Genomic DNA, 15,812 nt, shown 5'->3' on the forward strand with positions numbered 1-15,812 from the left:
ACTTCTTCCCACCTGACTGCCATAGAGCGAGACACTGGTCTTTTTCTGCCTTTTGATTTCAAATGGAAAAATCAGCTTCGTTTCAATCTTAAACCTGCCAGCTTTGGGACTGGAATTATACCATTGGCTCTGCCTCTGTAGACAGAAGATCTTGGGACTTCTCAACCTCCACAATCATGTGAGCCAATCCTATATAATATGTTTACACATACATCCCTTTGGTTCTGTTTCTCTAGAGAACCCTACTAATACAGACAATCATTCACCTTGCTTTATAATGTAAAGGTCCCTAAGATTTTGTTCTCAGTCTGTGGGGCCTCTGTCAAAACTTAGAAACAACAAGAAAAGTCACATTAAGATGATGCCAGCTTATTATTCTGTGATTTTTTAAAGTTTTTCCTAATCCAGGTGATGAAAATGGGGATCATCTATGAGATACGATAAACATTCAGACTTAGAACTGACACCTGAATGGGTCATGTTCTCTCCCTTCCCGACTCCCTATAAAAGTAAAAACAAAAATGAGTAGGTTATTACCATAGGACCCTATGGAAACAGTCAATTATCCTTTGCTTTTGTTCCCTCTCCTGTTTCACGGTCCCTCCTCTTGCTTCACTCGTGCCTGCACAAGCAAGTGTACACTCCTTCCTCTCACCAGCAAACACAGAAGCAAAGCAAGGATGAAAGGGAGCTACTGCTCCCTGAATGCTACAGAGGAAACTTTCAAAGAGGAGAGCCCAGGGGCACCTGGGTGGCTCAGTGGTTTAGCCTCCGCCTTCCGCTCAGGTGATAATCCTGGGGTCCTGGGATCAAGTCCCCCATCGGGCTCCCCACAGGGAGACTGCTTCTCCCTCTGCCTGTGTCTCTGCTTCTCTCTGTGTGTCTCTCATGAATAAGTAAATAAAATCTGCCTCTTCTCTCTCCAGCCATCCAAGAACTGACTGGTTTACAAACCGGGCTCACAGACTATTTTCCAGCAACAATGGCATAGCAACAGGATTTGTACCTTGCAAACCCAGAAGTCAAAAACTGTTCATGTCCTGTTTTATCAAAATCAGTTACAGTAGCAGGCACACCAGGCTTTTTTTTCCAGCAGTAGGGCAAACTTGATATCCCAAGCCACTTTCTCCATAGAAACTAAAACATTGGATAAAATACATCAGCATCTTTTAAAAAACACGTTGCTTAGCTAGCACAAAAGAGAAAGAATATACAAAGGCCAAAATGACATGAAGGCAAGAATGCTGCTGAAGTAAAGGTGGCGAGGCCACCTCTGGCTCCGAGGTTCTGTTTTAACAGCCGCAAAGTCTTGCAGTTTATCAAGTAAAGTGTGAACTCCTACTAAGATAGTCTATCAGAAAACCCTACCCAGACCTGGTGTCCCCTCCCAAGGGCTACACTCTCAAGGCAGAAATAGAGAGGAAATAAACCCATCACAAGAAAGGGGGCAACAAGAAAATGGTCATGTTTTGATCTTGAGGTTTGCAGGGGGAGGCTTCAGGTGAAAATGACCCTGGGAACTTGCAAAACCAGCCTTGAAATGGTTCTACAGTGGTACCTTGAGATGACTGATTTGCAAACGTGAAAGTCTATCCCCTCCAGAGAAACAAAATCTCAACTCAAGACACAAAGCATTTCCCACAATTTTCCAAGGAAAACGAGCAGCTGACCATAAGAAAAGTGAAAGAAATCACACAATTCACAAGGAAACAAGATACTAGCTAAAATCAATGGGTAGAAAGTTCCACAGGCAGCAAAATCAGATCGCAGAGGGTTTGAGGATTGGGATTGGGCCACCTTGACAGCCACCTTTTCCTATAACGCTGTCCTTGCCTGTGTTCTCCTATCTCCAAACATAAACCTCCATCTGGGTCCTGTCTCTCCACCCACTCCTAGATCTCCCAAGACTCTGCTCTTGCTTCTCTTTTTCCACCTTTCTCCACAGGCACCTTCCCAAAGCACTAAGAACATATCCAAATCTTTACATTGAGGAAGGAAGGAAAGAAAAGAAAACTTGCCCCCTCCCCATCTTGCTCTACCACTTTCATAGCTGGGCTTCCTGAAGAGCAACTAGGGTGACTCCCCAGCTGCCCATTCACCCCTAAACTGCAGCCCAGCTTCCACACCCAACCCACCACTCTTCTGAAGCAGCCCTTACCCTTACTTGAGTTACCACAGCACCAAATCCAATCAACTCTTATCTCATGGCTTCACAGATTCCTGCTGAGGTTCCTGCTGAGGTTCCTGCACTGTGGCTATTCCTCCCATTCAGAGACTTCCTCCCAGACCTTCCCTCCCCACCCCCCAACCAGCCTCTATGACATCACTTTCTTCTGATTTTCCTCCTACCTCTCCGGTCATTTCCAACCAGTCTCCTTTGAGTGCTATGTCTCCTCCGCCCACTTCTTCAAATGTAGTTATTTTAAAGTTTCCATCCCCAACACTTTTCCCCTCCTCCCTGACCATATCATCCACTCTTCGTGGCTTAGAGCAGCCATCTCATCTCTGGGGCATGCATCACCTGGCAATGTAAGAAATATTTCCAGAAGGGATTCCAACATGAATAGTTTCAAGAGAATCCATTTCCAGAACCTCAACTGCCATGTGCATTCATTCCCTAGCGTCAATCTGCCTGAGAATACGCCTGTGATCAAGCTGTGTTTCTTCATGAGCTTCTTCTCACTCATCCTAAATCTAAGAAGGGTAGGTCTCTGCAGAGTTTGAGGAAAAAATATTTGGACCAGCAACCTGATAAACTGCTGTAGGAGAAAACAGTCTGACGGTTGCCAGAGGGTAAGGGGGCAGGGGAATGACCAAAATGGGTGAAGGGGAATGGGAGACCCAGGCTTCCAGCTATGGAGAGAATAAGTCAAGGGAAATGAAAGGTACAGCACAGGGAATAGAGCCAATGGCATTGTAGTAGCATTGTATGGGGACAGAGGGGAGCTACACTTGTGGTGAGCATAGCACAAGTGTATAGACTGGTCAAATCACTACGCTGTGCACATGAAAGCAATGTAATATTGTGTATGTGTCAACTATACTTCAATTTTTTAAAAATTGCCATAAATACCGAGACTATCTACAGTGACGATAATACAGTGAATGACTATAATATGGATAATAAATGCTCTTGTAAGTTAAAAGACTTCCAACTCTATTTTCAATAAAAAAGAAGAAAGATCAAATGGAGTGGCCAGCTTATTGATCAGTTGATGATAGGTTTTGAGGATACATCCATATGTGAATTGGGGTTTATAATTCAGAAGAGGTTTAAAGAACTGATTGGCATTTCTATAACAAATTTTTCCATCCTCATCCATTTATTTACCCACTATTTACCTAAACAGCATTTCTCGGGGCACCCGGGTGGCTCAGTGGTTGAGTGTCTGCCTTCGGCCCAAGTCATGATCCCAGGGTCCTGGTATAGAATCCCACATCGGGCTCCCTGCTCAGTGGGAAGTCTGCCTCTCCCCTCTGACTGTGTCTCTGTCTCACTCTCTCTCTATGTCTCTCATGAATAAATAAATAAAATCTTTAGAAAAATAAAATATAAACATTTCTCAGCATTAATATCAGAACAACAAAAAATATTAAGGGAATTTATGCTGAGCCCTGTGTTGTTCTAGCAATAAGGATTATTCATCCATGAATACAAGAACTAACAGAAAAAAATTCCAGCCCCATCAATCTCGTTAAGAGATGCAGCTCCAATACTATTTTATTTTTATGTTTAATAATTGTGAATTTAAACTCTATTGTTATTTCAATCAGGAATCAATTGTGTGCTAAGAATAATTTTAATGATAACTCAAGCTAGAATAAGTTAATTAACACTTAGAGCGTTAGGGTCTTAGGAGGCAAATTTTTAATAAATATATAATTATATTTGTTTGGACAAGTATAAATGGAGGGGGACTCAAGAAAAATCTTCCAAGCATAAAAATTACTTTAGGATTACATTTCATGGAAAAGATGGAGTGGAATTACAAGTCCAAGGAGAAAAAGGAAAGATGTCAAACTTTTACTCTGTTAAAGAGGAGCCTATGTATACTTTTGTTTAAATGGACCACAAGAGATCCCTGGGTGGTGCAGTGGTTTAGCGCCTGCCTTTGGCCCAGGGCGTGATCCTGGAGACCCAGGATCGAATCCCATGTCGGGCTCCTGGTGCATGGAGCCTGCTTCTCCCTCTGCCTATGTCTCTGCCTCTCTCTCTCTATCATAAATTTAGAAAAAAAAACATAAAAAAAAATAAATGGACCACAAATATGTACAAATAGCCAATCTTTATGCTGTGCACCTGAAACTAATATAATGCTTTACATCCATTGCACCTCAGTAAAAATTTATTTTGAACTAAGTTTCTCATATTTATATATTTAAAAACTGAGAGATCGGCATCTGCAAGCCTTGATAAAAAATTTCATGTTGTCATTTCAAACATTAAACCTGATACATTTAAAAAAAAAAAAAGGATGATGGCAGGTAGCAGATCACACAAGCACTAAGTTTCTCCTCAATGCATTAAAATGAGGTGGCTTTCCATTTTTTTAATGTCAGTATTTAAAATACAATAGAAACAACATCTTTTGCAAACTTAAAAGTTAAGGAATTTTACACACCAACTTAAAAATATTTGAGGGTAAATACTGTACAATTCCATTTATATGATGTTACAGAACAGGGAAAATTAATCTATCATGAAAAAAGAATCAGAACAGTGGTGGCCTCCAGGAGAGATGAAGGCATAGACTGTAGAAGGGCTCAAGGGAACTCTCTGGGGTGATAGTAATGTTTTATACTTTAACAGAGCTTGGGGTTAGAAAGGCAAAAGCATTTGTAAAAAATCATCAAATGGTGTACTTAAGATGCGTACATTTCATTGAGGTAAATTTGATCTCAAGAAAAAAAAACTGTAAACAAATATATGTACTCTCGTCCAAGTTATGCATGCTAGAAAATTCAGGAGTGAAATGTTTTGGCGTCAAAAATTTATATGGAAATGTATAAAAAATAAGATAGATTGACAAATGGACAGATGTAGAGATAAGTAACGTAACTAAAGCAAAACATTTAAGGTAGAACCTGGGTGGCATATATATCTTGTTCACTGCTCAATTATTTCAGCTTTTCTGTATGTTTGAAAATATTCACAATAAAATATTGGGGAAAGTGTACAACAGGAATATATTTTATCATAATTCTTTAAAGGATGTGTGGGCAGAAGTTTGGAGACCATTGGTTTCTATTATCACCATTTGCTAATGAATCTCTAACCCATACTTACAGCCCAAACCTCTCTCCAGAATCCCAATCATCTTTCCATCTGTCTCCTGGACGGCTCCATCTGGATTTCCCATCAGATCTAAAACTGAACAAATCCAAATAAGAATTTATTGTCTTCCTGTGTCAGTTAGAAATATCATCAGCTACAAGTAACAGGATAGAACAAACAAAACAAGGGTGATTTTTCTTACATAACAAGAGATCGGGAGGTAGGTAGCTGCTAGTGTCAGTTCAATAGCTCCAACAATCTCCTGGCTGGCAGGTCTGCCATTCTCTTGGCCTTCCTTCCCAGTCACAAAGTTTTCTACAGCTCCAGGCATCATGTCTGAGTTTAAGATAGGAAAGAAAGGGAAGGAAGGAATGCCAGTGACAACAGAACTTTTATCAACACAGCTTCATATTTTTCCAGAAGCCACCTAGCAGACTTCCACATAAATCCCATCCATCAGAGCTGTTGTCCTTGCTGCACAGGAAACCAGGAAACACCATACTTGACTTCCCTATCCTCTAACTTGGCTGTAGGATTGGGTGATGGGTTAGCCCACCTGCAGTATCTGCAACATTCTCCCCCAAACCCAGTCTACCTCCTATACTGCCTCTCTGTGTGAACAGTTCAGGACCTGACTAGTTCCTCAAGGAGCCCAGGAATTACCCTTCCCTCTCTTTCTCCTCTACTCCTCATATCCACTGCCTTGATCTTTTCTCAGTCTTTGAATCTCTCTCAAATCTGAGCCTCCTTCCTATACCCACTACCACTGTCTTGGTTCAGGATCTCATTTCTTCCCTGAATGACTCTTAGCCTCTTAGTCTCAAGTCTTCACTGCAAACCATCCTCTGTGTGGCCCCAGCTTGACCATTCTAAAAATAGACATCTACCCATCTTATCCCCTGCCTAGATCTTATGTTTGGCTTTGCATAATACCGAGTTTAAAGCCTTACTTCCTCAGTATGTCATGTAATGTAGTTCCCCACTTTTGTATAATATCCTCTTCAAAATGTGTCATCAGTTAGGAGCGCCTGGGTGGCTCAGCCAGTTAAGCATCTGCCTTGGGCTCAGGTCATGATCCCTGGGTCCTGGGATCGAGCCCTGTATCACACTCCCTGTTCAGTGGAGAGTCTGTTTCTCTCCTCCCTCTGCCCCTCCCCTCTCCCCTGCTGTGCTCTCTCTCTATTTCTCAAATAAACAAACAAACAAACCATTAAGAAAAAGAAAGAAAATGTGTCATCAGTTAGAGTACTTCAACCCTGTCAAGGATCAACTCCCCTAGAACACAGCTTTATGGAGAGAGGATCTGGGCACGTCAATACTCAAAATCTAAACCTGTTGTGCTAGGCAGGCAACCATGTCTCTAGTATATTTGTGCTAAAATTGTGGTAAGCAACAACAATAGATTTATATGTTATATTAGGGGTTCTGTTCCCAGGGACTATAGACTATATTATCTCTAAATGCATTTTTTTTCTGGGAAACATAAAATTCAACAATATATTTAAAGTATAATATCATTGTTGTTCATTCGATTCAGAGATTTATTGAATACCCACAATGTACTAGATACTACTCTTTAGTTCTTTTCCTTTATAATAGAGCAGAGATGACAGATCTAGAACAGTGTTCGATTGAAGCTATCTGCCTCTTTCTGCATACCTAATGATTTCCATCTTTTTCTCTATTGCGCTATTTAAAATTTATCACCAGAATCAGCACTTTCATTTTTCTGTCTTCTACTCATTTTCATAAATAAAATTCATTAGATATTCAAACAAATGTCCAAAGACACAGATGGAGGCAAAGATGGCAATATGGTAGAAACTGGTTGATTGATAGAGTGCAATGTGATAATAGCTAAGCTTTATGGAGTACTTACTCTGTGCCAGGCACAGTTCTAGGCACTCTACAAATAGTAATTCCTTAATCTTTACAATGTGATGCAGTAGGTTCTATGAGTTTCATGTTGCAGATAAGGAAACTGAGGCCCATGGGTAGTTTTGCATCTTTGTCCAAACAACAGCCCCCAGTCTCATCTGTCTGCTGCACTTGAGCTAAGTACATTTCTCTTAGTTCTGGGGGACGGGGGGGGGGGGGGGGGGGGTGGGGTGGGGGGAGTGTCTTCGGTGTCTCCGGCCCTGTGCACGTTGTGTCCCATCTGCCTGGACTGCTCATTCTGTGCTCAGGCTCATTCTTGGAGACCAGATGAGGCCCACTGTGCTCAGTAAAGTCTGCCCTGTCCAATAAGGTGGGGCCAGGCTGTGCTGACCAGCACCTTACCCAACCTCCTCATCCTGTCATATTTATGCGCTTACAGCTCTCTCTCTCCACCACCGGAGATGATGCTACCAGGCCTGACTGTCCCCTCATTGTTGAGTCCCTGGGGCTTGCTACTATGGTTGGCCTATAATTGGCACTTACAATTTTGCTGAATTAATGCACAGAATCCCTGGATTTTACACCTTCTTGTCGCCCCCACGCCGTCTGGCACCACATATTGCAGACACTTAGTCAATGGGAGCGGGAGCCTGGTTTTCCAGCCAGCAGCCTAACTTAATAAACAGAGCAAAACAAAACCCGCCCCCTTTCTCTCATCTCCACACCACAATTAATCCCAGGGGGTTTGAATTCTTTTCCAAGCCCTTCCGTCAGCCGAATCCAGGGGGCCCCGAGGGGTCGGACGGACTCCCCATCCCCCGCCCCCGCCGGCTAGCGGAGCAGGGTGGGGAGCAGCCGCCAGCGCACGGGGCAGCCGCATCCCGCGCCCTCCGCCAGTTCTGCCCTATTAAGGTAAGAGTTCGAGGGCGCGGGGGGGACGGAAGGAGGGTCCCCAGAAGGGCGCTCCGCGACGGTGCTGCCGGCGTCAGGGCGGCCCCGGCCCCGCTCCGCTCTGCTACCCGGGCCACTTCCTAGGTTTCCATAGCCACCGGGGCCGCGTCCCCATTCCCTCCCGCCACCGCAGGCCTCAAATGAGTCTCTGTGCAGGGCGCTGATTAAATGGGTCTCGGCTCCCCAGTGGACCGCCCTTCCCAGCAGCTGCGCGCGGAAGCCCCGAGGGCGCTGCGCCCGCCGGACCCCGCATCAGGGGCACCGACCCGCGCGCGTGCGGGGACAGAGCCCGGACGCGTCCTTCGGCCTCGGGACCTCCGCCCGCTCTGCGCCCCCACCCCCGCCAGCCTCTCGGGGTCCCCGGGGCCCGCCCCGCCCCGCCCCGCCCCGCCGGCCCCGCCCCGCCCCGGAGGCCCCGCCCCGCCCCGGGCCCTCGCGCTCCGCCCCCTCCCCGCCGGCTCCCGCCGCTCCGGGCGCTCCGAGCGCGGGCCTGGGGACTCGGGATCCCGCCGCCGGGGCCGCAGCATGGGGCGCTTCCGCGGGGGCCTGCGGTGCATCAAGTACCTGCTGCTCGGCTTCAACCTGCTCTTCTGGGTGAGACCCGGAGCGGGCAGGCCGGGCAGGGGAGGGGCCGGGCGGGGGCCGGGGCCGGGGCCGGGGCCGGGGCGGGGGTCCCCGGGGAGCTGGCCGCCGCGGCGTCCGAGCCGGGCCCCAGAAGGCTGGGCGTTCAGAAGGGCGGAGGTGAGGAAGAGGCAGACAAAGAGGGAGGAGAGGGATGGAGGGAGGGAGAGGTGGAGCAACAGAGCCGGTGGGAAGGGGGGACACCTTGAGGCTCTTCCCTTTGAGGAGCCTCTGCCTCAGCTGGTGACTCCAGGTGCGGGGACACCAGCCCCTCTGGCCCCCGCTCCCTCCGGGGCACTCACCCCCGTCGCCTGCCTTCCGCTGCAGCCGGGGCCTGGCCTGGGCTCTGGGAGAGAAACCCCTGTGCCCCTGCGGGGCTGCCAGCGGCGGTGCCCCAAACGGCGTGTGTGGGGACACCACCTGGCGGTGAGGGTTTTCTTTAAGGAAATTGGGGGTAGGAGTGAAAATGGTAGGGGGGGGGCCAGGTGTCGTCCTTATTCTGAGGGTCAGAGGAAGGTACCGCGGGCTGGGAGGAGGCGGTGGTGCTCTTCTTTCTGTCAAGGGGATGGTGAGAAGATAGGGGCTTCCAAAGGGCAGCAGCATCTCCCCACAGCCCCTAGCTCGCAGCCTCTGCTAAACACCACAGATGATCTCATTCAACTTTGCATTGAACAAACATTCCCCGTATTAGCGGTTCACAGAGAGATAGGGCCATGCCCCTTGTCTCCTATGTTATTGGGACAAGGTTAGGGCCAGACCATCCCTAGATCCCTGGATACCCTGTCTCAGGCCCTGGAGGACTGTAAGACAAGGTCTAAAAATTGTCTTGTCTGCACATTCCTCCTGGGTTTTCTCAGGAAACTGTCAGTCAGACCCTGGGGGAAAATATAAATCTTATTTTGGGGAAACAGGTTCCTAAGGCTAGTGGGGAGCAGCAATGGCCTGGATGCTTTGAAACAGCTAGGAGAGAGGAGGATGGTGACTGTCTGTCTGCTCCAGGGAGTTTGTCTTCCCATGACTGCAACTAATTAATTATTGAATGATGGGCTCTGCCTGTGTCTGCCAACCCATTAGCCCAGATGCCTGGGTGACTCCAGGAACTCTAACGTCTCAGAAGACAACTTGCCATGCTCAGCATCCTTCAGCAGAGGAAGGTATGAAGGAGGCACCCCAAAGACAGCCCCTGAATTTTAAAAACACACATGATTTTTGTACATAGGGCATTTACATTCAGCATACTACAGGGAGGGACATTTCTAAAGGTCCTTTATGTTGTGCTGCTTTTTCATAGTCTGGCTTAATTTTAAAAGCTGTTAATTCTAGATGTCATGCTTCGGTGACACCCTTCGCTCTCACTGCTTACAAATTCAAAACAAGTTTTCAATCAGTCTAAGAAGGAATTCTCAGGCTGGGGTCAGTGCTTATTTAGTGACTGATGCTGTGCCAGCCTTTCCAGGGATCATAGGGAGCATTTATTGAATGTTTTCAATGTGTCAGGGACAGTGCTAAGCACATTGCATTCATTATGACACTTAATCCTCACAACAGTGCCCATGTGTATAATATTTTATCCCCATTTTTATAGATGAGGAAACAGGCTCACGTAGGCTGACTTGCCCAAGGTCACATAGCTAGTGTGTGGCAGAGGTGGGACTCAGACTCAGCCTCTGTGGTCCCAAGCACTGTGGTACATTACACTCCTAAGTGGTGGTTCTCAGAGGGTGGCTCCTGGACAAGAGCATCAGCATCTCCTGGGAGCTTGTCAGAAATGCACATTCTCAGCTCCATGCTAAGCCTGCTGAAGCAGGAACTCTGTGTTAGCAAGCCCTGTAGGTAATTCTGATGCTTGCTCAAGTTTGAGAACCACTGTTAAGCAGTTATTAAATAAGTATTAGATAATTTATAATATATAAATATATGTAACTTGTAACTGTAAAATGCTGTTCTGTTAGCTGCTAATGTTGTTAAGAAAACAAGTCCAATGCATATAGAACAAGTTAATAAGTACATAATCAACTGACAAATGTCACACTTTGGCCATAAGCACAGTAAAGAAGGGAAACAGAGGGAACAAAGCGATGTTTGACTGTCTGCCATGTGTTAGCTACTGGGGTTAGACATGACCTTTTATATATATGATCTAATTAAGGAGTGCAGAGAAAGTTGGAGGGCCTGGGTGGCTCAGTTGGTTAAGCGTTCAACTCTTGATTTTGGCTCAGGTCATGACCTTAGAGTTCTAAGATTGAGCCCCACTTGGGCTCAGCATTCAGTGAGGAGTCTGCTTGAGATTCCCTCTCCCTGCCCCTCTCCCTTGTGCACACGCTTTCTCTCTCTCTTTCTCTCTCTGGAATAAATAAATCTAAAAAAAGGAGTTCAGAGAAAGGATCATAGCAAGAGTGAGGAGCCAGGAAAGTTGGTCCTGAAGAATAGGGTGTTTAAGCTGGACTTCCCAAGACTGGTAGAATGAAGGTGGGCAAGGCAAGGGGGCTGACACACCACCCACCGGCAGAGGAGCAGCACAAGGCTGGGTGGGATTACCGTATGACACAGGGGTTGGGCTTGAGTGCAGAGATCCCAACCAGGGTGTGCTCGAGTAAGTTACTCTTACTTCTAGGTGTCTGTTTGCTCATCTGTACGAGTGGGGTAACAGGGTTGTGAGGAGGATTAAAATGAAATGTATAAAGTGCCTGACCTCATCTTCCTGTGAATCTAGTACATAGTAAGGGCTCAAAAAACGTTATTGGTGCCTGCACATAGGAGCATTCAGTAAAAGTTAGCTGTCTTTCCCAGGTCCCTTTTTTTTAAAAAAAAAATTTTTTTAATTAATTTATTTATTTATGATAGTCATCAGAGAGCGAGAGAGAGAGAGAGAGAGAGAGGCAGAGACACAGGCAGAGGGAGAAGGAGGCTCCATGCACCGGGAGCCCGATGTGGGATTCGATCCCGGGTCTCCAGGATCGCGCCCTGGGCCAAAGGCAGGCGCTAAACCGCTGCGCCACCCAGGGATCCCCCCCCCAGGTCCCTTCATTTGGGGGAATAGCATATATATTTGCCAAGTGACCTGCAGCTTATCTTTGTTTTAGGATGACACATTACCCTCTCAGTTTGCACTGTGAATTTTCCCCACTAGAACTTGGAATGCTCTGAGAGCAGGCTTGTTTTTTTTTTGTTTTTTTTGTTTTTTTTTTCTGTATGTTCACAGTTATATCTCCAGTGCCTAGAACAGAGCCGGGCACACAGGAGGCATTCAGTAAATATCTGTGGAGTGAATGAATCTGCACGTTAGAGCACTTGGTACAAATGACCTTCCCAATTTGCCCCAATGATCAATGTTGATCAATGATCTAGAGGACTGATCCTATCTCTTCTTGCACATTACCTGTTGATTTGTTCTTTGTTTGCCCAGACTGAGCCCAGGAGGAAAGTATGGGGCCTTCCCCTCTCTCACCTCCATGGGAGAGTAGATGGGCAGCACCACAGGAAAGGGCTAATGGAAACTGACACATAATGATTTAGGGGAAAGTGATTATTTGGGATAAGTTATTTAGATATCCACCTTCTCTGTAACTGAGGGAACCTGATTCCAGAAAGGCCTCACCCTAGTTTCTGAAGTTGTTTTTCCTGGCTGGAGGGGTTCATGAAAAGTTTGGGGAAGGGGCAAAGGATGGGGGCTGCAGATGAGGCTGCAGCTGTGACTTCAAGTGTCATATTCACTCACACCTTCACATGCTCGGGTGCCTGCCCTTCTGAGATAAGGTCCCCCTCAGTGACCGGTGACCACACTCTCTTCCCTATCAGAAACTCACCAGAAGGCAGGCGAGGAGGTGGGGGCGGGTGTGTTCTGTGATCTGCAATTTGTGCCCTTTGGTGACCACACTGTCTTTCCTATCAGGAACTTACGAGAAGGCAGGCAAGGAGGTGGGGGCAAGTGTGTTCTGTGATCTCCAATTTGACAAATCCATTTGCAGCCTCCTCTGGCAGCTTGGTTTCAGTAAGTTTCCCTAGGCTACTCTGATTTTATAAACATTCAGCTAGATCCTGCCAGAGCCAGCACACTGCCTGGCTGACTGTATTCACCACTACATTTTTAAAAACAAAAGCAGAGCCTAGCCCTGAACCCCACTAAATTCACTTCTGTTATCATGGTTGATGTCTGCCATGGAACCCCTCCCAACATCTGTCATGTCTAAATTCGGACACTGCAGTCAGATAGCACAGCATATGCCCATGCCTCTCACTGAAATCACCTTTATTTTTTTTTCTTCTGTTGCATAGCAATATAAATAAAACACCACAGTACACCAAGCCACATATGTTGGTTTAAAGAAAAACCTAAGCACTGTTTATTCCTTGCCTTATTGTTGTACGCTCAGCGTTTTCCTATCATTGTGCTGTACTGAGCAACTCAGTGATAGCGACCGACAGGAAGCAGGGCCGTTCATTGTTGAAAGTCACATGCCATATATGGCTTGTCTGAAGTTTCTCTACTTTCCTTCTCACCAGTATTCATGCAGCTTTGGAGGTTCAGTCAGTGATGCCTAGCAGGTACTGTTGGGAAAGACTGTGTCCCTTGAGCTTGGGAGTGAAAGATGTTTGGCACTGCTGCGGCTTAACCAGGTGGCCTCCTCCTCTTTGTCAAACTTCTTTCACACAGTAATTTTAGAGCTACCACCTGTCTGGAACACTGTTTTGTGTGTTTTTTTTTTTTTTTTTTTTAACTTTCTTTGGGATCCACCCAAAAGCTAGACCACCCCAGAAGGCAGATAAGAATTTTCTTGGTCTTCTTGGAGGATAGTCTTTGTTTCTGATTTCTGTCAAGGTGAGAAGACAGCGGTAGAGGCCGGCCTCCCCTAAATGGATGAGAGGGGCCTGGCATTGCCGGAAGGGGCCACAAGTCTGTGATAGGGGCCATTGTGCAAGGTTAGAGATAGAATGCCAGCAGTCCAGCAGACAGGTCTAGACAGGATGACCATCCAAATCCAGGAACTTGAAGCCGGGAAGGTGGATACTGGCATTGCACTGCCTGGATTGATTCTTGTCTGTGTTATTTACTAACTAGGGGACCTCGGACAAGTTGTTTAACCTATTCGAGCCTCAGATTTCTCATCTGTAAAATGGACATAATTAAGTACCAACGTCATCTGTGATTTTTGTGTGGATAAAATGAGTTAATACATGGAAAGTAGTAAGTAGCATGGTCCATATGCATAGTTAATACTCAATAATGTAAGATAATAGTAGTAGTCATATTTAAGAATTGGAAGCATGAGTAGACACCAGAATCCAAGAAGTTTATAAAAGTAAAGAAAGGTGGTAAATAGGTGTCCAACCAAACAAGAAAAAGAGCAAGAGTTTCATAGCTTCTCAAGGGCATGGAGTCCAGAGAGATTTCTTCCTCTGCAGTCATTTGGGAAACATATGCTGATGACCTACCATGTGCCTGGCATCCTACCAAGTGCTTAGGCATTCAAAAATACTGAAGACACAGGTCCTTGACCTTGAGGCATTCACACCTCTATTTAGTGCTCCATTTTGCCTTTTATTGTAGTTTATTTCCTCTCTAGTGTCTTTGCTCCTTGAGGCAGTGACTGTTTCTTGCTGGGATCCTCCTCCTTTCATCCCTTGGCTCCTAGAAGAGGTTCAGCAGTCAGTGGCAAAGCTCCAGCTCACAGGATTATGTGCACCGACTCCCGACACCAGCACAGGAGCTGCCTGTTTGTACCCTGCCCTGCCTCTCTGCTACCAAAGTCTTGGGAAGAGATGGGAAAACCTTGGTGACTGGTGCCCCTCTAATTTCAGGGTGTATGCAAATCATCTGAGGATCTTGTCCAAGTATATATTCTGTTCAGTAGGTCTTTTTATTTTTTTTGAGATTTATTTATTTCAGAGAGAGGGAGAGAGCAAAAATGTGCATGAGGATGCAAGGGGGAGGGGCAGGAGGAGAGGGAGAGAGAGAATCCAAGCAGACTCCTTGCTGGGCACAGACTCGAAGCTCAATCTCAGGACCCTGAGATCATGACCTGAGCTGAAATCAAGAGCCCGACACTTAACCGACTGAACCACCCAGGTGCTCCAGTAGGTCTGCATTTCTAATAAGCCTCCAGGTGATGCTGATGGTGCTGGTCTAGGGAATACACTTTGAGAATCATTGGTTAAGACCTACTGCTGGCTCTCACTTCTGAATGGGGCAGAGAATGCCCTTCATCTTGGCACTTCTCTTAATTCCAGTTACTACTTTACCATTATCATTTTAAGCCTTTTTTTATATTAAGGCTTGATGGTTTCTAGAATTACTAGGCAGCCGCGTGTTCATTGTCCACTGTATTTCACTGTGTAATTCTAGAACATCCATGCAGTATCTTTGGATCTCCAGCTATGTATGGCAAAAGAGAACATAACCTACATCCCCTACCTTAATATTCACAATTAATATCATACCAGGGGGGCAGCCCAGGTGGCTCAGCAGTTTAAGGCCACCTTCAGCCCAGGGTATGATCCTGGAGACCTGGGATTGAGTCCCACGTTGGTTTCCTTGCATGGAGCCTGCTTCTCCCTCTGCTTGTGTCTCTGCCTCTCTCTCTGTGTGTGTGTCTATCATGAATAAATAAAATCTTTTAAAAAAAAATATCATACCAGGGCTGTTTGCCTGAAGTAAGTGATGCTATACTGACCATTGAGACAGTTTCATGGTTGCTAAGGAATCAGGAGAAGAAATTGAGCAAGAAGCAAGTAAAATGAGAATATCAGATTGGTTGGGAGCACATCTTACAATAAGTAAGGGTTACTTTGGCCCACCTCTTCATCTTTTTTGGATTTAATTGGGAACAAAAATAATAATGCCAATTAACATTCTATGATGTTTTAGTTTACAAAATGCTTTCACACTTATTATCCTATTTGATCATGAATTGTAGCAATCCCATGAAATACTATAATTATCTCCATTTTGCAGACATAGAAGCTAAAAGTCAGCTCAGTATATGAGATAAGCAGGAGAGCTAGGTTGAAAATACTACTGCTCAGTTTAAGGCAGAGGAAAAGCAAGAAGGGAATTGAGAAAGGGTATATATCAAAGAAAGAGTTTTTA

At 45.8% G+C, this 15,812-nt stretch overlaps 1 protein-coding gene across 5 annotated transcripts in view; it reads left to right on the plus strand.

The window, feature by feature from the left end:
- Positions 1–2,394: 2,394 nt before the first annotated feature.
- Positions 2,395–15,812, plus strand: part of TSPAN2 (tetraspanin 2) — a 57,581-nt gene continuing 44,163 nt past the window's right edge. For 2 of the 5 annotated variants that reach the window (XM_077842741.1, XM_077842742.1), the window contains exon 1: positions 7,775–8,065. In XM_077842741.1, the coding sequence (XP_077698867.1) occupies positions 7,790–8,065 (276 nt within the window). In that variant the 5' untranslated portion in view covers positions 7,775–7,789. Of the gene's footprint in view, positions 2,704–7,774; positions 8,066–8,553; positions 8,699–15,812 lie in introns of those variants that run through there. The other 3 variants (XM_077842744.1, XM_077842745.1, XM_077842743.1) reach the window with 2 other exon arrangements.

The sequence above is a fragment of the Canis aureus genome, chromosome 12 (assembly GCF_053574225.1).
Source record: "Canis aureus isolate CA01 chromosome 12, VMU_Caureus_v.1.0, whole genome shotgun sequence".
In the NCBI taxonomy this organism is placed as follows: domain Eukaryota; kingdom Metazoa; phylum Chordata; class Mammalia; order Carnivora; family Canidae; genus Canis; species Canis aureus.